This window comes from Trachypithecus francoisi, unplaced genomic scaffold (genome assembly GCF_009764315.1).
Source record: "Trachypithecus francoisi isolate TF-2019V2 unplaced genomic scaffold, Tfra_2.0 Lachesis_group0, whole genome shotgun sequence".
Lineage (NCBI taxonomy): Eukaryota > Metazoa > Chordata > Mammalia > Primates > Cercopithecidae > Trachypithecus > Trachypithecus francoisi.
The window spans coordinates 22,934,025-22,955,890 of NW_022681453.1; the positions used below are offsets into that span (position 1 = coordinate 22,934,025).

Below are 21,866 nucleotides of genomic sequence, written 5' to 3' on the forward strand. Positions count from 1 at the left end.
CTCTGTGCTAAATGCTGTGGATGAAAAGAAGAATCTTTCCCAGCTTCTGCCCTTGGAGTTCACAGGCTCTACACAATTCCCAGTATTTCTTCCAGCCACAGTGTTCAGTGACTTTGCTTCATTAATAGTTTGCACAAATTTTGGTCCTAGATGATATCTTTCGTTGTAGAATAAATATGATTATCTTTGTAGTGAAGTTTGAGAACATCTGGTTCTCATTTCCACTTAGTTAGGGAAGGTTTTATGGAGGAAGCAGCATTTCAGGGGGTCTTTAAACAAGGAGAAGGTTTTGTCCTGGGGCCCCAAAGCTCTGACAGTTGCCTGTGTTTTCAGGCATCTATTTGGAGGTGTCTAAACCACGTTTGTGAAAATATGAACATTTGGCCACCATGGGGGGTCAATTATGTGTCACGGCTCATCATAAATATTGACCAAAATCCAATGCCTCATGATAATTTTCATTGTCATTAGTCCTGGGCATTCTTGAAATAAGCAGGTTATACCCAAATAAACCAACAAAGTGGTTTCTAAGACAGCTTTCAGATATGTTAATCAGTGATATTTTCATGACCATGGCTTTATTTATATATGTTCCTGGTCAAAGGCAGTATCCTCCCTCTATCTAGATGTTTACTCATAAAACATATTCCTTGCTTAATGACATATCCTAGAATCACTGGAACAAAAGGACAGAATATCAAAATGTTCCTGAATAATAACAATTTTATGAGAAGAGGACTGTTTTTAGATTCTCATATAGATGTTCCAAGATTGTCCAGCATTATATTCACAAAGTTGTCTTCAGTTTGTTAAGAAGAGAAAGAGAACAAACAAATTCAACAATTTAGCTCATACAAGATGCAGTTAAAGTTCAAAGAAGGAAATCTGTTTACTTTTGTATTTAAACAAGTTAAAATGCAGTGAAATCTCATAGAAGAATACAGAATCTCCAAATCTCAAATGCAAGGAATAATGATTCAGTAAGAGGGAAAATGTTTTGGCTAAAAGCAAAATATCTTTTATGTAGTATTCTCAAGGATTTAGTGACACATTTTACCAAGACAATCAAATGAACAACAAGAGGACATGTTACTTGAAAGGTTTACTAACTTCTTATTCTTGTTTCTTATTCTTATTGTAAAGTCTCTCAATGAAACCTCTCACAATCAGCAAACCTCAAGATTATCACTAACAGTAGTGGAAATCTAAAGAATATGAGAGTAAAATCCACAGCCAGAGTCAGATGATGTTAACATTAGCAAAGTAGGCAGTATCAATACTGTGGTCCGTTTTCAGGCATGAGATGCAATAGGATTTCCTTGCCCCACATTTCAGTGGATTTTCGCCTGTGTTCTTCCTCCAAAGGGTGTCTGTATCTCTACTGGGGGTGTGTCTCCAGAGAAAACATCCTCCTGAACATGCCCAGCACAATCTTACTAGATTCTTTCCCTGACATGTCTGCCCAGTATTGAGGGTAAGAGATGTTGTGATGATGGAAGGGGGTGGGAGATTTGGGAGTGGTGGAGGTAGGTGACCATTGAAAGGTTAGGTACAGAAGACTTTTTTGGCTGGTGGAGGAGGGAAGGGTGCAGAGGTTTTGTTTGGGGAAGGTGTCTAAATTGCCACATCGTCTGCTTACATCCCCTTTTCCAGATGTACGTTTCCCTGCTCTTCGCCCTGGTGTACTCACAAACTAATCATACAGAGAGTTGTTCTGATGGTTTTCTGTTGTCTTCCTCTCTCCTTGCCATGGAGTGTGCAAACTGCAGGACATAGGTGACATTTCTTCCTACCTTCACCCCATTAACCCTATTATGTGCTACCCAGAAAATGGCCCTTAAGAATTCCCAAGTCATTGATAAACTTAAGCTCATGGGGAGAGGCACAGGTGCCAAGGAGTTGGTGTCCCTTCTGTTCAAGCTGCATTTGAGAAAGTGGGTGTGAAAGAACCTCTCCTTTGCTGTGCTTGCCTGTCGCATTCTCAGATTCTGCGTATCTTTTCTTCTTCTTCTTCTTTTTTTTTTTTTTGAGACGGAGTTTCACTCTGTCGCCCAGGTTGGAGTGCAGTGGCGTGATATTGGCTCACTGCAACCTCTGCCTCCCAGGTTCAAGCAATTCCTCTGCCTCCCGGGTTCAAGCAGTTCTCTGCCTCAGAATCCTGGGTACCTGGGATTACAGGCGCCCATCACCACGCCTGTCTAATTTTTTGTATTCTTAGTAGAGATGGGGTTTCATTGTCTTGGCCAGGCTGATCTTGAACTCCTGACCTCATGATCCACCTGCCTTGGCCTCCCAAAGTGCTGGGATTACAGGCGTGAGCCACTGCGCCCAGCCCAGATTCTGGGTGTCTTAAAGAATCAGTGGTTCTCTTTTCATAATGTCTCATCTGATTTATAGATGTGCACAGCTGTGTTTTTCCACCTCTTAGAACTACTACTTTTCTGTCAAGGCAAATGTTATTATCAGACCTACTTATTGATAACAGCCAGCCTTTGCCTCAGTTGGGTAGGTAACTAAATGGCATCAGCTGGCATTTAAATACCTTTTTTTTAGTTTTTGAGATGGAGTCTCACTCTGTCGTCTAGGCGTTACACAATGGCACGATCTCAGCTTGCTGCAACGGTCACCTCCTGGACTGAAGCAGTTCCCCTGCCTCAGCCTCCCAGAGTAGCTGGAATTACAGGAGTGCCCCACCACCATGACCAGCTAATTTTTGTATTTTTAGTGGAGACGGATTTTCCCCACGTTGGCCAAGTTGGTCTCAAACTGCCAGCCTCAGGTGATCCACCACTTTGGCCTCCCAAAGTGCTGAGATTACAGGCGTGAGTCACCGCGCCTGGCCCCTAAGATATGTTTTTGTTGGTAAGGTCCATACTCTGGAAACAGCTTTTTGTCGTCCAGGACTTCATGCCTGCAATTTATGCTGACGGCCACTAGATGGTGGCAGTGTCTTTTCATAGAGTGCAGGTTGAGGTTCCTCACAGGTGTTGAAAGGAAGACGGCAGAAACACAGCTGTGTACTCACAAGTTATACACACACATATAAAATATTTATTATAGTATTATGCATTATATTATTTACTAACATAATCAATATGTTGATCAATGTTAATAAAGCAAAACACTAATGTAAGAGGAGCAAAATATAGAAGAAATATGATATTTGATGAGAGTTAGTGGATTAGCTTTTGTTCTTGACTTGGAGCCAGTCCTGTATCTGAGCCGAGTTCACCATTTGTGCACAACCTTCCCTTTAAGCCCAAGCCTCCAGGGCTGAGCAGATCTGGCAGGAGGCTCCGCTGAAAACCACCTGGCAGTCCTCAAATGGGCTGCCAAGAGTGCTGTCCTTGGCTTGCTCAGATGCCTTCCAGGTCCAGCTTGCCTGCTTTCTCTGCAGCTTGGCATTCACCCCCAGAGGCTTCCAGCTGCAGGAGAAATAGAGGCTTCTGCAACCAGCCCTGGCAAGCTTTCTCTGAATAGAGATATGAAGAAGGCAACCCAAACAGCTGTCCTTCAAAGGTGGAGGCTGCCCAGGCAGCAAGCACATAGCCACAACTGCTACCCACCATGGGGATCCACTGGGGAAGCAGCCAAACTTCTACTCATTGTGAAGGCTTGACATAAAATTCTAGTGACAGTAGTCTTTTGTACCATCATAAAGAGTGGTCATTACCATCAGTATTCAGGTACTTTGCAGGTACCTAAATTTCTTCCCTTGTGGGAAAGACACGCAACCACCCATCTTGGGAATGTTGGTACCCTTTTCCCTTTGACCTTTTTGGCCTTAGAAATTTCTCCTTTGTGTGGATTGTACATGGCACTTGGGACCACCTCAGTGGGTATCTAGAGCTGCCTAGGTCATTTATGGCCCAAATTGGCACTTCTAAGAGTCACAAATCCATTTCATGCTCATTGGAGCTAAAAGAGAAAACTTACTGGCTCAAGCAACAAAATAATGGAAAAGGGCATTGGTGGAAGTGATCTTGGGAATGAAGGCATTCAGGGATGGGTACCCTCCCGCCCTTTCCCTCTTTTTTTTCCTCCCTCCCTCTTTCTCTCTCTCTTCTCCATCATACACACAGCACGCGCACGCGCGCGCGCACACACACACACACACACACACACACACACACACATTCATCTCTCCTGCTCTCTGTGGGTTTGTTTTTTTCAGTCTCATCGCCTCTCTGTGTGGCAAGGGGACATGGCTGTCAAGCTGACGTTCTTATAGCCATTCACAAAGGAGAGTAGGGAGTCTTTCCCGTTTGCTGCATGTCGGAAAAAGAAAAAAATCTCAGGTAGCCTAGCCTGAACTGCATGCCTAATTAATAAACTTACCAGTGCAGCTCAGACAGAGTGTGTGTGTGCACACTTGTGTGCATGCAGTGCTCTGGTTAACACAGCTTGGGTTGGCTGTCCATCCCCACACTCAGGATGGGAGAGCTTGACTGCTAAGAAACCTTGTGGTTGGAGGGGATGAAGATGACTTTCCTAAAGGAAGAAGGTGACACCTACAGAAGAAGGAAAAGAAAGGTGCCAGGCAGTTTACAAGATGTCTACCCCTGCATTGTTCCATTTACCAATATCCTTAAGTATAAAGCAATGGAACGAAATCACCCTGCGGCAGACTACTTTCTCCTGCTTTTGTTAGACTGGCTTTCAGGAAGCATTCTGAATCTGTCATATAAACCCTGACAGATATTGATAAACACCAGGCATTTTCACTTTAGTTCATGCTAGACCTGGAAAAGAGAGCCTCTCTGCTTGCCGAATGAGAGCCAGCATGCCATCCCCAGCCAGTTCTTCCTCTGCCATGTTAGCTTTTCTTTCTCCCCTGGCGGACTCTAGGCTCCTTGGGGATAAGACTCATGCCTTATTCCTAGTTGTCTTTCCAGCACATGGCATGGAACCTGGCACAAAGCTGATGCTCAAGGAGTGTTTATTAAGGAAATCAATGAGTAAGTTGACTAGGCCAGCAGCAAAATGGATGGATTCACAAGTCTTGTGTTGTTATGCTCTCTAGGGTCATGCCCTAGGGCTAGCCATGTTGCCAACTGATGCCATCAGTGGGAAACTAATCAAGCATTAAGGAGTAGGCCTGGCATGGCCGCATGGACCTTGCACATGAGTTTGAATGCATATTCATATGAGCCTACATGCATGATTAACTTGGGAAGCTGACAGGAAGCAGTCAATCTGTTGAGCAAGTTTGGGTTTTATAAACCAGATGTTCAGTATTATTATTCATCATTTCCTTTGATACTCAAACGGTCCCCATTATGTAGCATGGAAAATGAAGGATATGGAATAATATACACTTATTATACAACAGAGCACCGCAGCCACAGATTTCGGAGGCCTGCTCAAAGCCTGGGCAAGTGTAAGTGCACAGCAGTTCATTTTGAGATTCCCATTTGGACTTGAGTTAATGGGATTTTGCCCAGATGGACCATGGTGACCCCCATCTCCTGCTCCTATCCCTTGGAAAATGAGTGTTGACTCTACATCTGCATTTTTCTTGGAAGCCAGATGTATGAATCATAAGCAGTGCTGTTGCCTCAGTAGCAGCTACAGGTTGGGGGGCCACAGAAAAGCAGGGACCCCCTAGTGTGTTGGGAGACAGAGGGTTTCTGGCCATAGTTGGGTGCATAACTTCTGCTTGGTGGTCTGGGAAAAAGAAAAAAAAACTTGCCATTGACTGCTATTTCCTATGGCAAGAGTATAGAATGCCTTTCAATCATAAAGTGCTTACAGTATAAATGAACTTGCAAATTGATGTTTTTCTCCAGGAAATGTTTAAGATTCACAGAGTCCAGACCTGTGGGGACTGGGAATGATGGAGCTGGTGGGTACAGAAGAGAGTCTTAATTTTCTGCAAATGGTATTTCTGTGTTCCTGCCAGCCCTTGTTGCCATGATGATGAACTGGTATATATAGGAAAGCCTACGGGTGAGGGTTCTGGCCAAGCCAATTCAAATTGGGGCCAGAACTGCCCCTAGGAGAGGTCCATGAGATCATTGGCCCATATGTGAACTGTTGCCAGACTGAACTCACTGCATTTCCTTTGTTTACCTGGGGCTGGTTACAAATGAATGGTTTCAGTACAAATGCAATATTATGGGTTTCTTGTTTAAAGTAATGATGCAGTAATTACATTTGGAATTAGCTCCTGAGTGAAGTTGATACTATATTCTGGATTAATATTTTGAAGTTAGTTTCTCATAATCTTGTCTTTGTGCCAGGACAATTACTAGTGATTTATAACTGATTTTTACTGGTTGGAGGAAAAAGGCTTCATTTCTCATTATTGTCAACGATATGTTTTGATTTCATCCATGATACATGTTGGCACTGCTTGAAATTTGATTTGAGTTGCAAAGTGGAAGTTGTCCAGGGTTATGGATCAGCTCAAATCAGTTTTCTTTATAGCATTAACAATTAATCAAGGAGTCAGAATATGGGAAGACTTCTAATTCTAAGAGAACTATTTACCATGGGCTGGTTCTGCCTTTGAAAATGTCCTTGCAGGCTTCCAATGGTGGCCATAGTATGCTTTGAGTATTTTAAGCAAGATGTTAGAACCATGTTCCCCAAAACTGTTATAGACTGTATATACTGGTTGACTTGGTTCATGGCAACACTAACAGTCAGCATCACCTCATAGTTAATATTTTTTGGTTGTTATATTGATGAATTAAATTTTGTTTACATATTCTTACACCCAAATTAGGATGCCCAAAATAATCACTTATATGATTAGTATGTATATTATTAGTCATGGTTCTCTAGAGATATCCTATAGAGCTAGAGATAGGCTATACAGATAGGGTGGGGAAGAATTTAGTTTAAGGAATTGGGTTACACAGTTGTGGGGCTGGCAAGTCTGAAATCTGTAAGGCAGGCAGGGTGGCATGCTGGAAATTCCAACAAGAGTTTATGTTGCACTCTTGAGTTTGAAGGCAGTCTACAGGGAGAATTCCTTCTTTTGAGGGGGGCCTTGTCTTTTATTTTAAGGCCATCAATGGATTGGATGAGACCCACCCACATTATGGAAGATAATCTTCTTTACTCAAAGTCTACTGATTAAAATGTTAGTCACATCTAAAAAACACCTTCCTAGCAAAATCTAGACTGATGGTTGCTCAAACCACTGAGCATGATGGCCTAGCCAAGCTGACACATAAAATTAACCATATCACCATGAGTTCCCAGTCCTAGATAGACCAGGAGAGTCTTGCTTTGTTTTACTTGTCATGGAGGAATATAGGCCTATCTTGATATCAATGTAAAACTAATAAAAACATGGCCCCCTCTACCCCTGTTGGGAGTTTTTTCCCAACACCTGCCAGCTTCTCTTAGCTGTCATGATTATTGATAGAAATGAAGTGGAAAGGATTGCCCTATACCAATGCTTCTTGCATTTTTAATATACATACGAATCATTAAAATAATTATTCACATTCAGAGTGTTTGGTATAGGGCCTGAGACTATTTCTAACAAGCATTTAGGTGCTACAGGTGCTGCCGTCCTGGGTACTGCATTGTAAGTAGTGACATCCCACAGCTCTAATAATCTATTAGAAGAACAAGGCAAAAGAAAGATTGAGTTTAATGACCTTTACTCAAGTGACCAGCCAGTCAATGGGGGCTTCAGATGCTTAGATTTTAGGATCTTCTCTTTATAATGCCTCTTCCCAAGGAGACTGAGGGAGCAACACCTGATTATTCTGTGGAACTAAAGCTATGGAAGAGAAGTGTCCAAACATCAGAAAACACACTAGGTTGAAGATAGTGGATTCTGGTTCACAGATTGCTTCACTTGGGGGCTTGAATAGCCTGTGAAGCCAGAAGGACTTGCCTGGTCAATTTTGGTGCCTGTCAGCGGTGCCTCCAGCCTTAATCTCATTTTGGACTCTGCTACTTACTAGCTGTGTGACCTTGGAGGCAGAGAAAAGAAGCTGGCATCCTTTGAGCACTTCCATATGCCAGGTACCACGCTGGGCAGTTTTCTATTTTGTCTTCATGGCAACAGTGCTGGGGAATAGTGGGCATTATTTCATATGAGCACGTGGAGACTTCTCTAGTGCAGTTAGGAAAGATTCAGAGCTGAGATTCAGAACCAGATTTGTCTTGGGCCAAAGCCTACCGTGTTCTGAGACTCTGTTTCCCTATTTGTTTGGGACAGAGTAGGGGTTCCTGCCTATCTCCCAACATTGTGTGAAAAGCAGGTGCGATGGTGTGTCTCCATATGTCTGTAACCCAATTCAGAGGTTTAAAGACACGGATCACATGCTATATTTCAAGGGCCACTCTTGTTATTTATTTATTTATTTATTTTTATTTTTTAATTTTTTTTGAGATGGAGTCTTGCTCTGTTGCCCAGGCTGGAGTGCAGTGGCGCTATCTCGGCTCACCGTAAGCTCTGCCTCCCAGGTTCACCCCATTCTCCTGCCCCAGCCTCCTTAGTAGCTGGGACTACAGGCGCCTGCCACCAAACCTGGCTAATTTTTTGTATTTTTAGTAGAGACGGGGTTTCACCATGTTAGCCAGGATGGTCTCCGTCTCCTGACCTCGTGATCCTCCTGCCTTGGCCTCCCAAAGTGCTGGGATTACAGGCATGAGCCACCACGCCTGTCCTCAAGGGCCATTCTTATAAGAGAAATGATGACCTTCTTCATCATGATTTTAGAAGTCAGATGATAAAGTTATTATTTAATTTTGTTTTTGTTTTATTTGTTTTCCATCTGGGACTGGCATTCAGAGACCCAGAGAGGTAAAAGGACCTTGACTGGCTGCCTTGGGGGAAATAAATGCTTCCGGATTCTGTCGTTTTTAGCAGGGGCAACTCACCAGACCCTTTATGCACATGCTTTCTGATCCTCAATATTTAGATTAAGGAGAAGCACTCTTATGAAACATAAATGTCTGGGAGGTAAAATAGTAAAATAAACCTGTGCCAATAAAATAAAAAGAATCAGGAAGATCCAAGCAAGGCTCTATTTGAACCAAAGTGGCTGAAAGCAGAGAACAGATCTGCTGGAGTGACTAACGACAGCTGATTTATTTCCCCAGCAGGGGGCTGGGACTGTCCTCTGCAAATCCAGGAGATACGTTGTGCTCCCTGCTCCACTGAAGGCTTGGGTGGGCATTGGTCCATCTCAACAGCCCCTGGTCTGGAAAGGACGTGATTATCAAGGGGGCAGCCTCCAGAACTGTGGTTTCCAGACCATTCCCTGGTAACTGGCTTTTCTCTTCCATCCAGCTGACTGATGATCAGGGCCCCGTCCTGATGACCACTGTAGCCATGCCTGTGTTTAGTAAGCAGAACGAAACCGTGAGTACAGTGGCTGAGCTTCCTGCTTGATGCTAGGAGGGTGGTTTTCTCAGACCCCCTCTGATTCCAGCTCTGGTGACTTTTGATTTTTAAGCATAGGATGTATGTCATTTTTCCTTATTGTTTGATCTTGCTGTTAGAATCAACAAATCAAAAACAGATGAGGGGAACCCAGACTGGCGTCATTTTAGAGTTTGCAGCACCTTTCCAAAGTTTAAGTGTTAGAGGACCAGAGGAGAAAAAGCCCCAGAGACCATCCTTGATTATGGTGCACTGACCACTCTCATTTATAGTTACCAGCCTTTTATTAGTTTCCTAGGGCTGTTGGGAACAAAGTGCCACAAACTGGGTGGCTTAAAAAATAGGAATTTCTCCTCTCACAATTCTAGAAGCTGGAAATCTGAAATCAAGATATCGGCAGGGCCATGCTCCCTCCGAAGGTTCTAGGGGAGAATTTCTCCTTGCCTCTTTCAGCTTCTCGGGGCCCCAGGCATTCCTTGGCTTGTGGCAGTGTCACTCCAATCTCTGCCTCTGTTTTCATGTGACCTGTTCCTCTTATGTGTTTCTCTGTGTCCTTCCCTCTTGGAAGGAAATCAGTCATGGGATTTAGGGTCCACCCTAAATCCAGGATGATTTCATCTCAAGATCCTTAATGATTACATATGCAAAGATGCTATTTCCAAATAGCATTATATTCTCAGGTTCTGGGTGGACATGGATTTGGGGGGACACTGTTCAACCCACCATAAAACCTTAAAAAAAAATGGCCTTTCTGACATTGGAAAGTTTTAGCAAATCAGTGTTTACATGGTTACATGCCTTGGAAAATGGGGCTCTGGAGGCCTATTCCTTCACCCTGGTCCTCAGTTGGTAAAAGTGTTAGGGTTATTATATATTTCTCTGGCTGTTTAGTCTCTCTGGCCTGGGCATCAGATGGCAGTGTAAATGGAGAAAGCGGTTAACATGCTGTCTTTCCTGTAAAAAGCTTTCATAAGAGAAACTGGTGAATGTTTAGAGCCCTTAGCTGCTGAAACTCTTGTGTTTCTTCAAATCAGTGTTTAATTTTCAAGACAAGGGAGGGAAGCTATTATAGTGTCTTGGTAGGAGTATGAGTTGGGGACTGTGGTAGTTAACAGTTGGCCTGAGAAGCTCTCATTTTACCCAGTAACATTTTAGGTAGAGGGTGGGGGATAGAAGAGACCGTTCTTGGAGATATGGGTTAATCCTCAATCTCTATCAGTTTGGGGAAGGCACCAGGCAGACGGTATGTGACTTCTCATGAGATTCTGTTTCTTTTGCCAAGTTAACTTACTGTTATTATAATTCAATGTTTATTTTCGACAGAGATCGAAGGGCATTCTCCTGGGAGTGGTTGGCACAGATGTCCCAGTGAAAGAACTTCTGAAGACCATCCCCAAATACAAGGTAATGAATGACCTAATCACTGAAATCAAAGCAACAGAGACACCCAGAGCTTTGTTTTCACAAAATTCAGGCTTCAAACTCTACTTTGGAGCGATGTTTTTGCTCACCACTATTACAACCTCTTAGCTTGTCTTATTACCGTCTGCACAGTTATTTAAAAGTTTTTTTTTTTTTAATTTACAGTGACTTGCTGTTTTTCTTGTTTATCTCCTCTAACCTCAGTTTAAAGAATCAATGTTATATTGTAAGTTTTGACGTGATCATTGAATTTTTCTGATACACACACGATACTGACATGACTGGTTTGCCTTTTAAAAAGAAAGTCCAGAGAGTTCTTAGACTCCATCCAGAAAACTCTCCTATTTTCTGGTGGGCACTCTTTGGAAAAACAAATCAAAAAGTGGGAGGGGGATGCCCTTGAGGCACAACCTAGGCACACAGCACTGCCCAAGAGTGCTCTGAATGTAGGCGTGAGCATGTGCATGCCTGAGGCATCAGAGAGCAGCCTCCACCAGATCTGGTTGATTCCTGCACAGGGACAAACACCACATCCACCCACTCATCCCCCAGCACCAAGCAGACCGGCTAGCTGGTCTCCATTTCTGGCCCACTCAGATTAACAAGGGTTCTCTTTGTCTCCATCTAAAAGGAGCCCAGGAATCAGGAATTATTGGCTGCCAGGGGCTTCTTTCTTAGCACCACCCTCCCTGATGTACTGGGGCCTGATTCACCACAGCTGTCTAGGGGGACCTGGGCTTTCCTGGGCCTCAGGTGGAGGCAGGCAGTGGTTAGAGCTTGACTCTGCAGGTTCCTGGCTCCATCATTGATGAGTTGGATGTGGACAAGTCCCTCCTATCCCTCATTCCCCATCTGTCGATGGTGACCACCAGCTTCATCCACCAGGGCTTTATAATTGGAGTTAAGTTCCCAGAGGCATGAAAGGACATTCCATTGATCCAAACCCATAATAAATGTTGGAAACTGTAGTTCCTGAGAAATTGAAAGTCAAGGATGGAGATAAGGGCAGACTTTGAGGCCCCTAAAGATAGTGGACTTTACTTTTGATGAAATCGCGAGACCTAGGTGTCCAGAACTGCTGGCTCAGTTTCAGAAAAGGCATCCCACCTGTAGAGAACATTTCCAAACAATTCTTGAGCCTCTTATTTCACATGAGGAGATTCAGAAACCTAAGCACCGGGCCACTACTTGATACATGTCCAATAAATCAAGAAAGAAGGAACATCACAAGGAACCAGTAACAATTATCCTTTGTGTCAGTTTCTCCAAGCTTCCTCTACCAGGCAATGTGCAGAGCCCTTTATGGCATTATCTCGCTTACTAATTAGACATTACAGTCACCCCCATTTTATAGTTAAAGAAACTGAGGCACGGAAAGCTTAAATATCTTGCCAAATCTCACACCTTGCAAGCAGGAGAACCATGACTTCCCCCCCCCCCTTTTTTTTTTTTTTGAGATGAGTCTCACTCTGTGGCCCAGGCTGGAGTGCAGTGGCACCATCTCAGCTCACTGCAACCTCCGCCTCCTGGGTTCAAGCGATTCTTCTGCCTCAGCTTCCTGAGTAGCTGGGATTACAGGTGCACGCCACCATGCCTGGCTAATTTTTGTCCCTTTAGTAGAGATGGGGTTTCACCATGTTGGTCAGGCTCGTCTTGAACTCCTGACTTCGTGATCCACCCGCCTCAGCCTCGCAAAGTGCTGGCATTACAGGCGTGAGCCACCGAGCCTGGCCAAGAACCGTGATTTTAACCTCTGTAACCGTAGCACTACCAAGAACAATAAGAGCAATGACAATTGTAATAATAATAATTAAAATAAAATAATAATAATAACTAAAATACACTAAAACATTTATTGAACTTCTTACTATGTGGTTGGTGTCATCCAAAGTACCTTACATGCATTATTCCTATTGAATTCTTACTACATTCCCACGAAGTGGGGACCCTTTGACCTCATTTTTACTTAAGGATGCTTGAAATAACTTTCTTAACATCATTCTGCTAGTAATAGATGAAGGAAACAAAGCATAACAAGGGAATAGAGGAAGAAGATCAGCTATAGAAAATTAACCAGCAGTGCTTGAAATGCAGGCATGTATGTTTTGTGTTCTTCCAAGGGTCAAGCTGGGAACCAGAGATGTAGATATGGCATAAGTTAACCTAGGGCACCCTTCCCTCTGGTTCCCATACAGAGCCATGTGAAAGGGGTGTGTGTCAGCCAGCACAGCCATGGCCAAATGTGCCTCTCTCATTCAGGAGAGGAGAGCTCCAGGGAACGGAGTTCAGGTTGCACCTTGCCCTCCTGATTAACACCTTGTAAAGATGAGTCAGCTCTTGGCTCTTGGGGTTTTCCCAGAAGATAGAATTCTTTCTTTCTCCCTTAGCTTCATAGATTTTCCCACAAGCAGACTTCCTGTAATTTTTATTAAGAATTCCAGACACCCCAGCAATAATTTCCAGACACCACGACCTCTGTTAACATAACGAGCCATTTTATAATTGGGTTCACTTCATTAGCCCAGTCTCTCCAGTTGGAAGGGAAGTGCCTCCTTTCCCCAGGCTGTTGGACCATGCGGCTCCTGGCCTCCAGGACAACATGCCTCTGGTCTGGGGCCCCTTTGGCAAGCCCAAGTACTGGAAGGCCTTATGTCCGATCTGTTCTCCATTACTCCATGGGACTGTGCATTAGAATGGACGGGAAGACTGCTTCTATTTTCGATGAAACCAAAATCAGCGATTTCATCAGTGTATTGATTTGTGGCCAAAAACTAATGCTGGATGTTGTCATATAAGCTTTTAAGTATTTGAGAGACTCATCCACAGAATGTGTTGCATTCTGAGATGTGGTCAGAGCTGTCCTTCCTACATCTACATTAGGATATAGCTATATGCCATCAACCAACACACAAAACACTCCGATGTTATTTTCTCAGAATGCTTACCTGGGGAGGATTTTAACCAGTTTCTGAATATCAGGAAGACTTTCTCAGGCACAGGCTTAAGAAGAACTGGCTGTGCATCTGCTGGAGCAAATCGGCTTATCCTTTCCAGCTCATTTTTAATATCTAGTTGGAATTTTCAAGATTAGCTAGGTAATATTTGAATAAAATGATAAATATCTTAAAGACACAAACTAACTGAATGCCTGCCGCATGCCTGACTTTGTGCTAGGGACCGTAGAAGTCAAAGGTAAGTGAGGTGGCCCCTTTCCCACAAAGAGCTCATTCTGATGAAGGAAGTACTACCTCCAGTTATTTCTCTTTTCTTTTCTCTTTCTTTCTTTTCTTTTCTTTTTTTCTTCCCTTTCCTTTCCTTTTCTTTTCTTTCTTTTTTTGAGACAGGGTCTGGCTCTATCACCCAGGTTGGAACACCTGTGGTGCAATCTGGGCTCACTGCAACCTCTGCCTTCCAGGTTCAAGTGATTCTCCTGCCTCAGCCTCCAGAGTATCTGGGATTACAGGCACCCACCGTCATGCCTGGCTAATTTTTGTATTTTGTATTTTTTAGTAGAGATGGGGTTTCACCATGTTGGCCAGGCTGGTCTCGAACCCCTAACCTCAAGTGATCCACCCACCTCAGCCTCCCAAAGTGCTGAGCTTATAGGTGTGAGCCACCATGCCTGAACACCTCCAGTTCTTTCTAGGACAAATCAGAGTAAGGAAAGAGAAGTACCTAGGGTTGAGAGGCAGAAAAGTGAGTGTACCCTTTTTTTTTTTTTTTTTTTTGAGCCTCATTCTGTTCCCCAGACTGGAGTGCAATGGTGCAATCTCAGCTCACTGCAACCTCCGCCTCATGGGTTCAAGCGATTCTCCTGCCTCAGCCTCCCAACTAGCTGGGATTACAGGTGCCCACCACCACGCCTGGCTAATTTTTGTATTTTTAGTAGAGATGGAGTTTCACCATGTTGGTCAGGCGGGTCTCGAACTCCTGACCTCAGGTGATCCACCTGCCTTGCCCTCTCAAACTGCTGGGATTACAGGCATGAGCCACTGTGCTTGGCCAAGTATAGCATTTTTAGGTGCTAGGGTAAACATAGTGATGATGGTATGGAAAGGACAAAGCAAAGTACAGGTCAGGAGAGCCCTTTTACAAGAGATGAGCTGAGGATGAGCTTATACCTTGGGTGAGGATTAGCCACAGGGAGAGAGAAGGAGGGGTTCCTTGGGTAGCTGACACTGTGCGAGTAAAGGTCTGGCTGGGAGAAAAAATTGCAGGGGGATTGTTGCTGCCGTATGCCTTGAGTGGCAGTGAGTGAAGGGAGGCAGGGTTGGGTACTCAGGCAGGGGCCAGATCCAAGGGAGACCTGATGGACAAGCCTGTGGATCTGTCTTACACATGGAAGAGGTTGTTAGTGACTGTTACAAAGGAAAGCAACATGGTCAGAGTTACCTTTGACTTGGATCAACCTGGAGGATGGTTTTGTTGGGGTCAAACTCTGAGGCAGGAAGAGCAGTGAAGACCATTGTGGAAATTTATTGAATTAATATAATAGTGAGACAGTTGGGTAGCAGGATGGAATTGGAGCAAACCTGGAGAAAACCGTTAGTAGGATTTCATACTACTGATGCTGTAGTTTTTAACTGGGGAGTCTGTGTGGGTGGTGGTGCTGACTACTGAGAGAGAGAGGAGGAAGAGCAGCTTTACAGAACTCCGCTGTGACTGGATGAGTCTGAGGTGTCAGAGGGATGGCCAAGAAGAGATGACCACTACTCTGTTGGATACTTGGTTTGCCACTGAAAGGAGAGACCGAGGCCAGAGTGTGGATCTGGGGAACAACAGCACAGATGTGGTCACTGCAGCTTATTGAGAGAGAGGAGAGCTAAGGCAGACAGTGGGTCCTGGGGACAGAATCTTAGGGAAAATGAGTACTTGAGGGATGGGCGAAGGACAAAGATCCTGTGAAGAGGAGGAAGCCCAGGAGTGTGGGACCTGGAAACTGAGGGAATAGTGTCGAGGAAGAGGAAGCAATGGGCTAAGAAAAGTAGGAAGATTTGAGGGAGAAAATCCTGTAGGGTTTGGCAATGAAGAGACCCCTGGCAATCATAGAGAAAGGGATTTCCATGGCATATTTGGTGGTGGAGGGAGGGCAAAAGCAGAGTGCAGTGGGTTGAGGCATGAAGAGGCAATGAGGAAACAGAGATGGCAGTTGGTTAATGAATGCAGGACATTGGGATGGGAAGATGAGCTCAGCTTCTGCATTCTGGGGGAGGAAGCAGAGAATTTAGCTAAGCTATGTAGAATCTGCACTAAATGCAGTTTCTTTTATTGTTTCCCTACTTCCACCTTTTTCTCTTTCTTCTTTCCTTACTCATCTTCTCTCTGTCCCAACCACCCCGCCATATATTTTTAACCACATGATAGGACCTTTGCCCTCATGGAACTTACATTCTGGTAGGGGAGGCAGGCATGAAATAATCAAGTCTTGATTACTTATACTCAACCCCACAAATGATAGATTATTATAATTTTGGTGAGTACTGTAAAAGAAGAGTACAGGCATGAAGAAGAATCCTGCCTTCTTTTGAGTATTGCTTCTCACAAACAAAACAAGAACCAAAGTAATGTATATTAGAAGGTGCTGAATACATGAGCTGACTATAAAATATTATTTGTTTTGTTTGAGTTTGAATTCCCAATCAAATACCATTTTTGTCTTGAATGGAAAAAGCCAAACTCTCAGAGTGTTTTTTTTTTTTTGACCCCTTCAGTCCATCTTAAACTGAGACATAATAATGGTAATTAATGCAGTGTTGACTGTCTGACATTTTTCCAAGAGACAAGATGAAAGAGATGATATACATCTCAAAGGATAGGAAATCTCTGGTTTATCTTTCACAGCATAATGAAATATACTTTTATCATTAGAGTCAAGTAGAATCTTATTAAGACTTGCTGTGCAAGGTAACTCCAGGAGAAGATGTCTGTTGGCCCTTGACTACCACGTGCATATTTGCTTTATGTAATGCAATGGAAACTTTTAATTGCCAGTGTTAAATTCTCTGAAGTTAATTTCCCATCACCTTGATGTTGAGCTAACAAGCAGACAGGGTCATTCCTGGTTTGTAAACTCTGTTGTCTGGATCATTTAATAGTATCATATTCAAGAATGTGAGTGGCAGAGAATTTAAAGAAAATTAACAGTGGGGCTCAGAACTGTGAAATAACTCCTCAGAAAAAAAAAATAGAGAATTTCTTTTTTCTTCTCCCCTTTCGCTGCACTGGCAAAACTGGGTTACATTTTCTTTCTTCAGAGAGACAGATCAGTATGGGTTTTATGGCAGAGGCCGTTTTAATACATGAATGATTTGTAGGTAAATTTATTGTAGCCAATGGGTGCAGTCAACTGTGTAATAGAAATATTGTCAAAAAGCCGGGATTATTATTTAAATAAGTGCAGTGTTAAATTTGATTACATACATTTTAAAGCTAATAAAACATTTCATTGCTCACAAACTATTTCCCATAGTCCCATTTAGGCAGAAAACATAAATTAAGTGAGGCTCTGCATAGAAAATTAGCCAGGCTTTGTGTTGATGGAAGCATGCATGGAAAAGCTAGGCAGCCACACAATTTGAAGACGAAAGGATATGAAAAGGGTTGCCAGGCTCCTGTGTAGGTTGGGGCATGGGGACATTTTGTATTTGAATCATTATGGAAAATGACAGCCTAGGGGAGCGCCAATTTGAGATGGCCCCTGTGGGCATGGAATTATAGGAAGTCTAGAAGTGAGGCAGCTTGGGGACCCATCTTTCCTTATTACAGGCAGAGAGAAGACACCTCCATTGGTAAGGTTCTGTGCACTTGGACATAGGGCCTTTCCAGAAACATTAGCCACTTTCTTGTTTTAAAAAAAAAAAAAAGTAATTGTTTTTGTTTTAAATAAATCAAAATAAAGCCCTTGGATGCCAGTGTGGGGATGTGACATTTTAAATTGTGCTATTTGTTGAGCTTATCCTGTGACAGGTCTTCATTTCCACCAAATGTCAAGGATCAGTGCCTTGCATTCATTTTAATGAAATATTGTGCTGATAAGGGTTATGAATGCCAAGTTTAAGCTGTAAATTACTAAATGCCGGGCTGCTTTCTGCTTTGTGAATTCACCAGGGAGCAAGCTAATGAAGGTTTCCTTCTTGCTTCCTCTTACAGTTAGGGATTCACGGTTATGCCTTTGCAATCACAAATAATGGATATATCCTGACGCATCCAGAACTCAGGCTGCTGGTAAGAGAAATTATGTACTTCTGCATTTCTGCTTTTATGATTTTGAAAGATTTCCTTCAATTCAACAAGGATGACACTTTGCTGCAGTTTTCACTTTTCAAAAACTGTTCAATTCATAGCATTGTAAAGATCGTGATAGAGTTTATAAACTGGTATTTTGACACATAATATATAAATAACGTATATTTACCATGATGCTTTTGTATATAAAGCCATATATGTCTATATGCATTTATTTATTTAGCTATCTCACATCTGCCAACATATGGAAAAAATGTTTAACTCTAGACAGCATGAAACCTATCATAATGAGTCCCTTTATGTGATACATAGACACTCATACTCCAGCTCTAGACCCACTTACTGGAAGTCTAATTTGACACAATAAATTAGACCCAAGATCCCTGGAAATTTATTACAATGGGATTTGCCCCCAAATTACATTGCTTAAGCCCAGTGCTTCGTGGATAGAAGCTATTCAACAGCTTTTTTGTTAAATCAAAGCAGCTGAGATGTTTCTCTATTTCCTGCCTATGTCATATCCAGTAGCATTGCTTGGTAAACTGATGTGTAAACCACTTTCTTTCTCATAGTATCATTTGTACTGTCTCTGAAGTGAGTAGGGTTAGGCCAAATCCAAAACAGCCCATGGTAGCATCAACCCACATCCATGGGCAAGGCTGCCCTTGGAGCATTGGCCATGAGTGTGCCACATGTTTGCCACTCCTGAACTAATTGCAGTGTGTTGAAAAAAGGACATCCCTTTGGGTTTGTGTGTGCTTATCAAATTTTTTAAAAAGATACAGAATTATAAAGAGTAACGCAGTGAACACTGTTTTTTAAAGTTAAGAAAGTATAGATCGTTTTCTTTAGCAATCAACAAACACACATGCACCTGTGTGCACACACACAAATGCATACGTACCCATCCACCCCACCCATCTTTTCCCATTCATCCGAATGAGAAAGTAGCGGCATTGCCTGCTATGCAAATGTTTGTTGGCAAAGCATTGTGGGGACCAGTTCACTTCTCACTTGCATCATTGTTTAGAAACAGTTCATGTGAGAGCTCCATCATCATCCAACTTTACTCTAATCGCCTTGGTATTAATGGAGTCATGACCACATCATGTGGATGCCATATGCATGCTTTAAGAGGGGCCTTATGGTAATATTCAATTTCAACAATCTTTTTATCAGAAGAGGACTGAATTAACTAGTTGGCTAATTCCAAATGTAACTCAGAATTATTGAAAAGTCTGATTGAAAAAGTGGCTGTCTTTTTAAAGACATTTAAGTCCAAAGACATATCGAAGTTTAAAACTCTTTGCACATTGCCCATCTCCAGGTTGCCCAGTTGGCATCATTTGTTGGAAGTAGGAAGAGTTACAAGTTTGTGTGACTGAGTTTGGGCTCCTAATGTGTATTTATTCCAAACTGGAAAGGAACAGAGTCAGTGAAACAATCAAACGCTAATCTTCTACCAGTAAATGGATTAATTTCCTGTTTATCATTTCCTATCATTTAAAGGAAAAATGAAATGGAATCAGATGTCAGAAGTCACCAAGGTAGCATCCTTCTCTCTGTGGCAATGGAAGTGATTAGCTGCCCGCCACACAGTCAACTCACAGTGTGAACTGGTCCCCACAGTGCTTTGCCAACAAACATTTGCCTAGCAGTCTTTTATATCTCCTGGCCCTGCAGCAAATGGTGTTTGTAAATAGTCCATCTGATGCACTCTCCAGAGCTGTGGCCACTGAGAGGGCAGCTGAAAGGCTCTTGGGAAAGCAGACCAACCCCGTCAATGCTGTTCACCTCCTAAGAGTACAGATACTTGTAAACACATGCCATTGCTGTTCTTCTGTTGACTCATCGAAAGTGGTAGTGGTTGCTAGTGTGAAAAGTGGTGGTGGTTGCTAGGATTTCAGCCACACCATACATGGGGTGGCCCAAACAAATGCCCCATATTCTATTTATGAGAACCCAAACCATATGAACCATGTTGCAGTTGATCTGTGACAAAAACATAAGGAATGATCAGACCAGTTGGTCATCTGTCCCATTCATCTATCTCTCACCCTGAGGCTATCAGATACTTAGAAGAAGTTTAGGGTGATACCAACCATTAAGCATTACATGAATTAGCCCATCTGAATGTGGTCGATAAGTGTATGTTGACTCTGACTTGAGTTCTGCATTTTCCTTCTGAGCAGAAGACGCAGCAAAGTGGGAGGGACTCAATTCCAGCATCACACTGTGAAGCTCAACTCCTAGTCCCGCTACATCCACACTGTGTGACTTCGGGCAAGTCACACAAGCTCTCTGAGCTGCATTTTTCTTTTGTAATCCTGCCATAACCATAGTGCATAGATCATAGCTTGTTGTCAGAGTAAATGAGATAATGCAAGCAAAGGACCTGGTGCAGAAAAGCAAGCCCCAGGATATCTCAGAGGCAGTAGTGGTTATTTGGACATCTTGTTTGTGTTTGTTTTCTATTGTTCTGTCCTCAGCTTCTGTAAAGATTGGAAGAACGTGGTGGTAATGGATGCTTAAAGAGGTAACCTAAAGAATACTTTTTGATTATTCAGGTTATTCATGTTTTTGTGATAGACATTGGGAAGGGATCATATACATACACTCTCAGTTTTCTTTTTGGTTCTATGGCAAGCTTGGCCAACTGTGGTCTAGAAGACAAGCAGACATCTTGTACTAGAGGTTCTATGTGAGTCCTACCATGTGAAGAAACCAAGGTTGGTTGTTTGTTTTAAAGGTAACAATAAGAATAATACTAGCAGCCACAGTAGCTAAAGAATGATAGCTAAGAGTCAGCCGGCATGAATATCTGTGGCTCTGGCGTGCACAAGTTCTTTGTTCATCTCTGTTTTGTTCACTTATCCCTGCTTTCCCCTTCTCCTTCCTTAACCACCAGCCCTCTCAGCACAGAGTAGGGACTCAGTAGATGAATAAGTGAAGGGATCCTCTAAAACCAGTTTCATTTTTACTTACTTTAGATTCTTCTGGAGGGTGTAAATAACTTGTGAACTTACCCTGGAAATCCAGTGTCTTCATGGGGCATAAATCCACCCTGGCCAGAGCTCTCAGGCATGGCTAGGAACAGCCAGCTGCTAGCAGCCTCTCTAACTAGCTCAGGCAGGGAACCTGCATTCAAACTCCCTTTGTCTCCTCCCAAGCCCAGCCATCTAATCGAATCCTTATTACAAATGGACAATCCCCTTAGTTCTGGCCAAGGCCACCAGATTAGCACGGTGGGTGCGAGTGTGGGGTTGTAGCCAGCATGGGAAGGACACAACGAACTGACTTAAGATAACTCCTATTCCCTCTCCATCTGCCATGGAGTTTGTTTCAGCCCCTCCAGCCAGAGGAAAGAGGTGGGTTTCTCTGAAGCACGATACCAATATTTTTCTAATTTGTCCTATAAAATCTTTCCCCTGAATTTAATGTTTGGCTTGATTTTATCCAGTATTTTCTTTAATCTTGTGTGATTTGGGTGTGAATCATGAAGTGTCTCCAAGAACAGCTCAGACATAGGGGCCTTACTCAGCAGAATCACTTTGGTTTAACTGGCAAAGCTGCTGAAGCAATGCTTTTCTGCAGTCTCTGGGCTCTCCTTAGTCCTCCTCCAAGGGTTTCTCAACCTCTCTGTCCTCGCCACCAGTTTGTGAATTCCTGATAGATTAACTGATGTTGGTTCAGCAAGCGTTGCCCTTGTGCCTGGTGTGGCTCAGTCCTGTGTTAGACTTGAAGACTGATAAAGTAAGCTTCAAAGGGGCCGGGGGACTGCAGCATGAATGGGGACAGACACCTGTTCTCAAGGTGGGGAATGGAACAACAGCACAGCAGGAGT

The 21,866-nt window shown here is 43.1% G+C and overlaps 1 protein-coding gene across 2 annotated transcripts in view; it reads left to right on the forward strand.

Moving 5' to 3' along the window:
• Nucleotides 1–21,866, forward strand: part of CACNA2D3 (calcium voltage-gated channel auxiliary subunit alpha2delta 3) — a 967,057-nt gene that overhangs the window by 718,332 nt on the left and 226,859 nt on the right. For both annotated transcript variants that reach the window (XM_033210152.1, XM_033210151.1), the window contains 3 exons: nt 9,263–9,334; nt 10,679–10,759; nt 17,927–18,001. In XM_033210152.1, the coding sequence (XP_033066043.1) occupies nt 9,263–9,334; nt 10,679–10,759; nt 17,927–18,001 (228 nt within the window). The remainder of the gene's footprint in view (nt 1–9,262; nt 9,335–10,678; nt 10,760–17,926; nt 18,002–21,866) is intronic.